Below are 12,437 nucleotides of genomic sequence, written 5' to 3'. Positions count from 1 at the left end.
CCTTGATTATCCAACCAAAGATTTTCCTAACAAATTCACTAAGAACCGGTGAAATTCACAAGTTTTCACCAAGCTTTACAATGGCTTTTACAAGGCTTAGCTAAAACCTTTGACTCTAGTTTTTCACGGGCTAAACTAAAACACAAAGTGATTTTTTCAAGGCTCAACCACAACCTATAACAATCAAGCTATCCCAAGCTTGAATAGCCTCTTAGAGTGACTTCCTCACTCTAAAAATACAAGAAAAGAAGTAGAAGAAAGTACATATGATCACAAGTTGATCTAAATGGTACAAGGTTGAGTGTAGAATACAAGTATAAAGAATGAGCGTTAAGGTGTAGCAAGATACAAGAGAGATTTTCTGGTTTTTCAGCTCTTATGTGGTTCAAATCTCTCTAACTCTTCTTAAAGATCTTTTTCTAATTGTTGGAGGACTCTTTTATACTTGAAGAAACATCTCTAATGGAGGTTTGACAGTTTTCTAGCCGTTGGAGACAGTTGGGAGTCGATTCTAGTTGTTACTCTGTCTTTTAGTACAGATTACAAACTTGCAGGCAGAATGCTCTTAGTCGACTAATCGATATCTTAGTTGACTAAGTTGTCTCTATTTTCCACTCCTTGTCTCTAGCAGTTCTGGCAGTAAGCACTTAGTCGACTGACTAATTCTTGGTTGACTAAGTTGTCTCTGTTTCTCAAACTCTTTAGCTCGCTATTTCTCCAATTTGAATCTTGGCCAACCAACATTCTTCCTTATTCAACTAATGAGCTTCCTCCTTGTTAATCAGTCATGTCTTATCATTTTTATCTCCTTTTTTTTGTATACCCTTTGAAAGATTGATTTATTAATTACATACATTAATTTTCCTGCACACTCAAGTAAAGGTATTAGACACAAATGAATGGGAATGTTTTATTATCATAAAACACTAATGGAGCCAACAATCTCTCCCTTTTTGATGATGACAAAACATTCCTTGATTAACAGTATAGTGTCTTTTTACTCATTTTAGTTTCTGCAGAAAATGAGGATTGCTCCCCCTAAGCATATGCTCTCATTTAATGTGTGCATATTTTGCTTACTTTATTCTAGCAAATTGTATTCTTGTTATACAGAAAATGACATTGTATATTTAGAGTATATATATATGCAGCAATATAGAGTGATTTGCAGCAAGTAAGTATTAACAGATTGTCATTAAACTTTCAACAGTAAGTGTTGACAGATTTTCATCAAAGTTCCAACAACTGTCAATAGTTAATTTATCAAATTTTGTCTTCATCATTTATGTTTCAACTGATACATTATACACAACATCTATATCTATTCACAAATAGGAATTATTCACAGAAATTAATTGTCAACATATAATTCAATATTAATGCAGAAGCAGATTTTGTCAACAACAGTAAAAATACCAAGGATAGCAAAATATCAGTAAACTTCAATTTTCAGCTGTCAAACATCATAATCATATCAGCATCCATTTGTTAAACAACAATATAGATAACAAAATTAAAACTAAGTGTTGAAGTGCCATCATGGCATAACTAGCAGGAAAACAAAAACAACAGTCAATATTCCTAAAATACCCCTTGTTCATTTCTGATAAGTGCTGGTACCTCTACCCTAACATTTTTTTTAATTTATTCTTTGGTTCCCGCACCCCTAGTTTTGCCATTCTACCCCCCTTTTTGTCAACATCATGCGCAATAATTCCTCCAATTTCTCCTTGAGAATCTCGTTCTCTTTTGGCTCATTTTATAATGAAGAAAATTTGGTAAACTAGCACTAGGATTTAATCAATTTGGTGTTGAATATCCCTCATGGGTGGTAAACCATCAGGTAAATCTTTTGGCATCACCTCATTGAATTCTTCTTGTAATAACTTAACTACTTCTAGATACTCTACTATTTTTTGATCATCTTCAATTGACAACATCTGTTTCACAATCAAAGCATGCACATATTTTGACTCCTTGAAAGTAACCTCTATCTTATTCCTTAGATGAGTTAGGGTAAAGAAAGTCTGCCCTTTCACTTTAGAAGCGTTGGTTTTGGCACTTCCTTTCATTAGCAATAAAGTAAACTTTATGCCATCTTTCTCCAATTAAATTGCCAAGGTCTACCAAACAACAAGTGACAAGCATTTATATCCACAATATCAAAATATACCTCATCCCTATATTTGCCAATGGAAAAATATACCTTACACTGTTCTGTTACATAAATCTTCTCTGTTGCCTTAATCCAACCAATAGTATATGGATTGGGGTGCTTTTCAGCTTTAAGATCCAAACTCTTTACAGCATTCTTACCAATAATATGTAAGATAACGGCAAAAGAGTGTGATCGAATCACACATGTGTAGCAAAATAAAATGGATCGAAATAAAAATGAAACATGACAAAATTTTATATGCCATATCTCATGGATCTCTTTTGGTGTTTTAACACATTCAAACAAATTAATATTCTAAAGTAATATTACCTAGCCAAGTGATGTGGTAATCACGATGGCACCCTTTTTATTTTTCTTTTGAACTTGCGATACACCACAATAAAGGAAGAGAACCCAAGCCATTCAATCGCTTGGCCTCCAATGGTTGCACACACAGTTGTAATGGAACCTTCTTCAAAGAGGGAGTTTTTGAACCACATCAATGTACTAGCAATGTGGACAACCAATTGTCCTCTTTGCTCCTTACTCACTCTTCACGCAATGCCACAAGAGAATCTCTTCTCCAAGAATTCTCACACGAGGGGCGCTAAAGTAGTTAGGTTTAGTGTATGTTCAACACTCATGAAAGAATGGCTAAAATGTGAGTATTTATACCTAGTTTAAAATAGCCTTGTTTTTTATTAAAGGCCTTAATATTATAACCATTTATAATATTGACCCAATGCTTAATTAAACTAATTTTAATTAAGTCCTTAGAGGTTAAAACCTAATTAATGATTTAAGTCTAACTTAAATCATCACACTTCTAATTTAATCCTTATTGCAACTTATTGTGTGACACCCATTAAGTTCCTAACATTTTGGCAATGACCTTAAAATGTAATCCATAAAATAAATTGAAACTACTTTGAATTTATCATTGATCATATCAACTACTTTATGATCATAGACCATGAGTGAGATCTAGCAATCCATTATGGCCACCCAATTGTTAGGAGAGTCAAAGGGTTCTTTGACAACCTTTTAGTGTCCAGTCTATTAATGTAATTCATTCCCTCATTATATATCTCGAAAATGATAAAAGCATAGTGCAATGTCTATGTTTATTGATCTCCATACTTGTTCATGTAGTTAGATCATTAGCTTTATAGAGACTTATGAAACTCATTTCATAATCTCTAAATCACCTTGACCAAGGATTTGATTAAGCTAATATCAATTAAGAACTATTAAGATATGTCCCCTTGAATCACTCGGGGTGATGATTCCTATCTTGATCACTCATTTCCCTTTATGTGCTTCACGTTATACCCAACATTCATCCTTTTTAGGCATCCTTGGTTAAGACCCGAAGAGATGAAGTTAAGGCATAGCACTCCACACATAAGACAACCTGATGCCTCAAGTCTACGGAGTACTTACACTACTAACACATGAGAAGTGTTCCATAAACACTAGTGTGAGTTACCAAATGGACTTTCATGGTTGGTCATGTTCAGTGAACTTGCATTCTATGCAAGTACTTATATGTTAGCTCTAAAAATCTCTATATTTCAATCTATGAGATCAGTTGCTTACTTCACAAGTGAAAAACATAACATGTGTCGACCTTTGAGCATTATTAATGCCCTGTCTTGATAAAACAATGGCCAAGAACTATTTTTGGAATAGTGCTTTGATACATAAGAATCTCACAATTATAACTCACTTATAATTCCTTTGCAAAGCACATTTGTTCCCAGGGCTTTATCTTCATAAGTTAAAGTGGCTAATCAAAAGCAATTTATGGATAAACAAATATCTCTTATTGCATAATAAAATGTCATACTACATTAATTAGCAACAAGTACCCACTACAATCTATATGATTGGTTTTTGGGCTTATTCCAACATAATATTCTTACAACAACCACTATCAATAATCACATTAAATAAATAGTTAGTGATAGTGTACCTGGTTCGAAATAATTGATTTCACCAAGTGTTATCTTTTTGTTTTGGAGAAAACATAATTCTTCTCACTACATAATTCTAGCCATCGTCATAATCCTCGTACTCATCATCATCCCTATCTAGACCACAACAAATCTCATCATCCTCTTTTTCTCGTTCCACCACATGAACTACTTTTCTAAAAGGATAGTCACTGGATTTGTGACCAGGTTGATTGCATTTGAAACACTTTCTAAGGGTTGGTTTAACATAAGGATTTGTAACTTTTTGCCCATCCTTCGCATCTATCACTTTCTATTTTCCAGTAGTTTTCTATTCCCTATATTGGTCATTGCATGCGAAACTATCATGAACTGATGTATTCTTGTTGTTGGATGCTTTATAATTATCCCCATTGTAACTTTTGTGAAAATAATCAAGTATGTTCTTTTCCTGCAATATCAGCTCAACCTTTAAAGCAATATTCATACTTTAGATAAATTTCGCAATATGTGTACCCCTATCTTGTCTCTAATAACTAGCTTCAATCCCTCAAGATACTTAGCAACTTGTTGCCTTTAGGTCTCTCTCAGGTTATTCATTTTTGCTAGTCTCATAAATTCTGCAGTATACTCATGTACAGTTTTTTGACCTTGATGGCATCTCTAGTACTTCTAAAACAAAGTTTGCTCATAATCAAGAGGAAGTAAATCTTTTTGTAATAGCTACTTCATCTTGTACCAGGTTCAAACTGGTGTTTTCCCTTCATGATTTCTTTTGGATTGTAACCTTTCCCACTATACAAAGGCTCCACCTTTTAGTCTACATCCGATAAGTTTTACCTTTTTTCCTTTTAGAATCTCCATACATTCCAAAAACTTGTCTATTTTCGCAATCTAATCTAGAAATTCTTCACTATTTAGATTCCCATTAAAGTAAGAAATATCCACTTTTAATATGAAATCTTTCATATCTCGATCACCATAATTATTTCTTCCATATCTAGCGTATCTCACAAGTTCTACAAAATAATCATCTTCCTCATTTGAATATTCCATGTAGACTTATTGTCTATGCCCGTATACAAGAATAGGTTTATCGACAAGCTGTTCGTGAGCTACATCATTTCTAGTACATGGCCTTTCTTCATTTCAGTTTTTGTTGGCATTTACGCCTAAAGCATCAAATCGATCTGCAATTTCTTCGAAAAGTTTTTCAAAACGCTAGAATTTGAGATCCATTCATTACTCTAAAGCTCTCAACGCCACCCCTTGATCTTGCATTGCAAATCGTGAGGTTTCAGTTTCTATGATTTTTGCCATGAGAATCGCCGCCTACCATAATTGGGTCACTTTCCATTAGATTAGGCAAGTTTTTCCCACTTTGATAACAATTGATGTAGCGAGTTAACGTAAAAACAAAGGCTAGCACTTGACAAAGCCTTTAAGATTGATAACCAAGTTTCAAACCAAAAAACTTGCACTTAAAATTTGAGAAAAAATATAATATTATTTAATAATTCAAAAAAAATAAGTTGTCTAATAACTAAGCTTAAGGGTGCTATTTATAATAGTCATCTACTTAACCTAAAGTTAGAGTGCAAGTAAAGTAAATTAAAATAAAGAAGTATTCTATCCTAGACTTCCTTGGAGTACAAGAAAAGTAAATTACTAAACTTATGCTTACTTGTCATCCAAGTAAATTAAAATAAAGAGAAAATTCTATTATAACTATAATTCCTAATAATACTCTAAACTAAATAAGAAAATACTAAAATTACTTGTCATAAATCTACGTCAAGCACTCTCACTCAATCATGAAAAATTTAACTCTTCATCAGCAGCCTTGCGGAATACATTGAAGTTGAACTATAGCTCCACAATCCGTTAGATTTATCAATTGCAATGAGCATGTCTCAACTCTACGAATGCAAGGGCCAACCTACTTTAATGCCAATATCAGAGGTTCGATGATCAAAACCCCCTAATACACCACCTCAATAGCGTAGTAGATTTGTAAAAAGATTGACCAGGGCCAAAATGGAGGAAAAACAGCTTAAAGGTCTTTACTTCAATAGTGAGGAGTCATTCATCAAAAGCCATCAATGTAAGAAATTATTTTGGATTGACTTAGTTTAAGAAGGAAAAGAGGAGCAAACCGAATATGAGCCACTTCCTAATATTGATCAATCGAAAATCTCATTGAATGCCATTATCGGTATCAGTACTCCTCAAAACATGCTTTTACAAGGCAAATTGAATGGTAACCTAACTTTGTCCTTTGTAAACTTTAAAAGTACTCACAATTTTGTGGACTATAAATTTCTATCGCAATTTAATCTCTAGGTGGAAATACGAGATGGATAACAAGTTTTGGTTGTAAATGGAGAAAGAATTAGAAGTTCGAATCAATGCAAGGGAATTTCACTCCTGCTAAGCAATCACACTTTCCTTGTTGATTTATATGTTCTCATGTTAAGCGATTTTGATGTGGTATTGGGTGTCAATTGGTTAAAAACCCTATGACCCATCTTATGGGATTTTATAGATATGTGGATGTCTTTCACTAAACTTGAGAAACAGATAGAATTACATGAAATTAAAACTTCCAAACCAGCCCAACGTGTCAAGATTCAAGTTGTTACTATCAAAGAAGATAACGATGCTAATTTACAATGACTCTTGCAAGATTTTGCTTCCTTATTCTAAGAAACCATTGGCCTTCCTCCTTCACGTGCATGTGACCATCGAAATATTCTAGAACCAAGGGCAAAACCAATAATGGTTAGACCATATCAATATCTGCATGCCCAGAAAGATGAAATTGAGCGACAGTGTTTTGATATGTTGAACCAAGGGATAATTCGGCCTAGTCAGTCCCCATTTTCATCTATAGTGGTCTTTGTTCCTAAGTTAAATGGTACTTGGTATATGTGCATAGATTATCGGGAATTGAATGCAGAGACAATCAAAAATAAATTTCCCATTGCAGTGATTGAGGAATTGTTGGAGGAATTATTTGGAGCAAAGTATTTCTTTAAACTGGATTTGCGGTCAAGTTATTACCAAATTCGGATGAATGAAGTTGATGTGGAAAAACGGCTTTCCAAACACACCACTTTGAATTTCGAGCCATGGCCTTTAGGTTAACAAATGCCCCATCTACTTTTTAGGTCCTGATTAATGAGGTATTGCGTCCTCACTTAAGAAAATTTGTTTTAGTGTTTTTTTATGATATATTTGTCTACAACCGTACTTGGATAGAGCACATGTATCACTTGCAAACAATCTTCAAATTGCTCTCAGATCATCACCTTTTCTTGAAGCGATCTAAATGCTTATTTGCCCAAACTCAAATTGCTTATTTAGGCCACATCGTCACTGCCAAAAGAGTTATAACAGATGCAAGCAAAATTTCAGCCATGACAAAATGGCCTAAGCCTTCAACTATTTGAGGTTTACAAGGTTTTTTAGGGCTCACTGGATACTATTGCAAGTTTGTTCATAAATATGGCTCTATTGCAGCACCTCTTACAGCCATGTTGCTGTATATTGCTTGTTTACTGGTATCTTTAATTTTTACAAAAAGATACTAATTACAGAAAAATATTGATATGTCATGTTTTAACATCTAATGACAAATAGTTTAATTTGTAATATTTTCTAAGAACTGGATATACATTGTTGTCTATTTTGAATTTTTTTGATGCATTTCTAGCCTAAATTCTAGTTTTCGATAGGTTAGGAGACATATTCTGAATAGAAGCCACAAGAAATTCCAGACTTGGTATAACACTACTTAACACTCCCTTCATCTATAGGCTCAATATCAACAGTTCTATTTTTTTTTTAGGATTGGGGGAAGGTGGATTCGAACCTTACTTTTTAAGTAGGGGATCATGTACCAACCAATGAGCCAAATGCTCAGATGCCGGCTCAATATCAATAGTTGAAACAAATGGTCTTACCATGTTCAACGAATGCAGAAGAACAAACTACAAGCACCAAATAATATAACAAGTGGGCAAAGAAACAACTTTTGAATTCTAGCATTATATCAAATTTTGTGGTGAAGCTAATTGTTATTTTGATAGGATGTCTATAATAAAATTAGACACTGTAACAGCTCAGGTCTGGCGTTTCAGTTGTTGACCCTCATGCAAAAGGCTTCTTATGCTATTGTGTGATCTACATACAACAGATAGGTTAACTGTAATTGGTGATAAAGTATGTCATCACATTAATACATTTGGGTACCTTGGGTTCGTAAATATAAAAGAGGTCTCTTTGCCATTGTCAATTAGTTTTAGGATGCTTAGTATAAAACTTTGACAGTTTATACATGCTTGTATAAAAACATTGCATTTCTTCATTTATCTAATTTTATATGGAAGCCTGAAGAAGTTGTATGCACATTGCAAAACAATGGTAGCGTGGGTATCAAATATTGCATGGCTATTTATCAACCAAAACTGAAAGAAGTAAAAATAAAGAAAAAAAAACTGCATGCTTATGACCTTGGATTCTTAAACTACACAGTTTATGTTAAGTTACTAATGTTTGCATGAAGTCAACAAGTCAAAGTATTTGAATGCATTTTGCTTTGTTGTACTAGTATTTTGTAATTATGCTTACTGTCATCTCTTGTTGTACGTGTATGCTTGCATGTTGTTATATAAGTTTATGTCTAATACTTGTGTTTGCACGTCATGACAAGTGTAATGCATGTATCATGTGTATATAAGCTTCTATTAATGCTTAATGAAAATTAAGTTACAACTATATACTTTGCTTTGTTTTTGAAGTTTCTGGTTTTGGTGATGCCTTTCCTTTCTTAAGCTCGGTTTTAACATGGTATTAGAGAATCCCACAATCCCTGTAGGACCTTAGACAACCTTCTTTTAGTTCTCTTGAGTTCTTAGTGGTTTTCTATAACCCCCTGTTTTCTAGTTTAGTCCACTGTCATAATGACAACACCTAATATAACCCAACAGCCTCCTCCAATCTTCGATGGCTCGAATTATGGTGTATGGGTTGTGAGAATGAAGGCGTATTTGGAAGGCTATAATTTGTGGAATGCTGTAGAACAGGATGTTGAGCCGCAAATACCGAGAGAAAATGCTCCAGCTCCACAAGGCAAGCAATATGAAGAAAAGATTGCAAAGAAGTGCAAGGCACTCTCATTTATTCAATCTGCTGTACCAAAAGACATTTTCAGCAGAATTATGGAGTGTGAGACAACAAAAGCTGTCTGGACCAAATTACATGAAGAATTTGTCGAGACATCCAGGACAAGACATATGCAGGCACAAAACTTGAGAAGGCACTTTGATTTGATGCGAATGAAGGAGAATCAACTAGTGAAAGAGTACATAGATCAGTTACTCAAGCTTGTTAACCAGATAAAAATGTTTGGTGAAGAGCTTAAAGAGGCTCGAGTAGCTAAAAAAATTCTCAACAGTGCACCAAGGAAGTTTGAAGCTACAATAGTCTCCCTGTTACAATCAAAAGATTTGCCTGACATCTCAATTACTGAAATTGTTAATGCTCTGCAAGCAGCTGAATTGAGAATATCAACTAGAGATGAGACTTTTGTGGAGAAAGCCTTGCTTGCTAAAAACTGAAGTAAAGCCTCTGTAGAGATATTTACCAAGAAAAATTCCAGAGAGAAGGATAGAAAATTCTCTCATACAGGTCAGTCTTTTTAGGAAAAGAATAAGTTCAAGGTATGCTCTTTTTGTAAGAAACAAAATCATCTTGAAGAAAATTGTTGGTTTAAACCTAATGCTAAGTGTAAGATATGCAATCAACTTGGTCATGTTGACAAGGTTTGTAAAAATAAGCCAACTATTCAAGAAAAAACTCCACAGATAATTGCCAAAGGTGAAGTAGCAGAAGAGACTCTATTCATGGCTTTTAACTAGTTCTCAGTACAAGATTAATAATGATGAGTGGCTTTTTGATAGCAGATGCTCGAACCATATGACTTCCTCTGAAGCTGAGTTTATCAGTTTGGACAAAGATTATAAGTCAAGAGTAAAAATAGGTAATGGAGTTTGTCTTCATACAATTGGTAAAGGCACTGTAAGAGTGAAATCTCCATCGGGGTTCAGATATATTTCTGAAGTTCTTTTAGTTCCTTCTATAACTCAGAATCTGTTGAGCGTTGGACAGATGGTAGAGAACTCATTTGTCTTGCTTTTCAAAGACTTGGCGTGCACAATATTTGATCCTTGTGGAGAATATCTTTTGACCATTCCAATGAGAAGTAGAAGTGTCTCTTTAAACTTGAAAGAAATCTGTATACGGGTTGCACAATTTGATGAAGATGAAGCTAATCTCTAGCATAACAGACTTGGGCACTGCAACTACACTTCACTTAGCTAAGTAAGTTCCTCTCATTTGCTTGAAAATTTGCCCAAGTTATTTAACAAATGGGGAGTCTGTAATGTTTGTCAGCTAGGGAAAATATCCAGAAAGCCCTATCCTCAAGCATCCAAAAACAGAGCTAAGAACAAGCTTGAACTGATTCATTCAGATGTTGATGGCCCTATGAGTGTTGAATCTTTGTTTGGCAGCAAATACTATTTGATCTTTATTGATGACATGTCCAAGTTCTGTTGGATATACATCATGAAGGCAAAATCTCAAATGTTTGAATTTTTCCTCACTTTCAAAGCTAAAGTTGAGCTTGAAATTAGTTGTAAAATCAAGACCTTGAGGTCCGATAATGAAGGTGAATATACCTCCAGGGAGTTCACTGATTATCTCAACAGAATAGGAATTCTTTATCAACTAACTGCACCTTATTCTCCTCAACAAAATGGTGTGAGTGAGAAAAAATAGGACTATCGTTGAAATGTCTAGGTGCTTACTTTCGAGACAAATTTGCCCAAGAAATTTTGGGCAGAAGCTACAAACACAGCTGTGTATTTGCTTAATCTACTTCCCACATGTGCTTTGATGAACAAAACACCATTTGAAGCTTGGCATGACTTTAGACCAAATGTGGATCATCTCAAAATATTTGGTTGCCTATGTTACTTACATGTGCCTGAAGCTCAACATGACACGCTCTAATAGAAAGCTATCAAAGGTATTTTTATTGGGTATAGTAATCAATTGAAGGCTTATCGTGTTTACTTACCTGGAACTGATAAAGTTATTGTCAGTAGAAATGTTACGTTTGAAGAAAATTGTGGTTGGAATTGGAATATGCAATCTACTATTACAGAAAATGTTTTAGCTCCCATTATTGCAGATGTTAATTTGCCAATAGATGAGTTAAACACTGATGATAACTTTGATGATGAGCCTGTTAGAGGCACACGATCTATCTATGATGTTTACCATAGAAGTCTTGTTGCCATTAATGAACCTTGCAACTTTACTGAAGCTTCTCAATTCCCTGAGTGGTATGAAGCTATGTGAGCAGAATTGGCAATGATAAACAAGAACAAGAGCTGGAGTTTGGTAGATAAACCTCACAATCATCATGTGATTGGAGTCAAATGGGTATTCAAAGGAAGCTTAATCCTGATGGCAGTGTCAACAAGCCCAAAGCACGTCTAGTAGCTAAAGGTTTTAGTCAATTACTAGGCATAGATTATATCGAGACATAAGCCCTTGTTTCTCGTTTTGACACAGTTCGATTATTGCTTGCCTTGTTTGCAGCATTTGGTTGGACAGCTTATCACTTGGATATTAAATCAGCCTTCTTGAATGAGGTCTTAGATGAAGAAATATATGTTGAACAGCCCGATGGTTTTGAGTTATTGCTTAGTCAGAATCAAGTCTACAAGCTACATAAGGCATTGTATGGATTAAAACAGTCTCCTTGAGCCTGGTACAGCAGAATTGATGAGTATTTGATCAAGCAAAACTTTGTCAATAGCTGCAATGAAGCTACCTTGTATACTTTTAGCTCCAAGGATCATTGACATTTGATTGTATCCATCTATATGGATGACTTGCTGATAACAGGTGGAGATGATGTCTTGATACAGAATTTTAAAAAGAAATTGGAATCTGAATTTGACATGACAAACCTTGGACCTATGAGTTATTTTTTGGGGCTTGAGATTAATCAAACCTCTGATGGAATTAGACTCTCACAGAAGAGCTATATAGCTGAAGTTCTCATGAGATTTCACATGGATCAATGCAAACCTTCATTGACTCCTCTCCCTGTTAATGAAAAATCTCCACCAGCAAAGGAAGTAAGCTTAAAGACCCTTCAATTTACAGAAGCATGATTGGGTGCTTACTTTATATATGCACTTCTCGATCAGATATTATGTTTTCTGTTAGTCTGATATCAAGATTTA

The 12,437-nt window shown here is 34.5% G+C and overlaps 1 protein-coding gene across 1 annotated transcript; it reads left to right on the top strand.

Annotated features, from left to right (window-relative positions):
- The first annotated feature begins 9,077 nt into the window (after positions 1 to 9,077).
- LOC18592991 (uncharacterized) lies at positions 9,078 to 9,734 on the top strand. The gene has a single exon (XM_018125534.2). The coding sequence runs from the start codon at positions 9,078 to 9,080 to the stop codon at positions 9,732 to 9,734; it is 657 nt and encodes a 218-aa protein (XP_017981023.2).
- Positions 9,735 to 12,437: the final 2,703 nt, after the last annotated feature.

The sequence above is a fragment of the Theobroma cacao genome, chromosome 8 (assembly GCF_053813885.1).
Source record: "Theobroma cacao isolate CCN51 chromosome 8, ASM5381388v1, whole genome shotgun sequence".
Lineage (NCBI taxonomy): Eukaryota > Viridiplantae > Streptophyta > Magnoliopsida > Malvales > Malvaceae > Theobroma > Theobroma cacao.
Note: the sequence above shows the minus strand (reverse complement) of the source record. Positions and strands in the feature narration are given on the sequence as shown.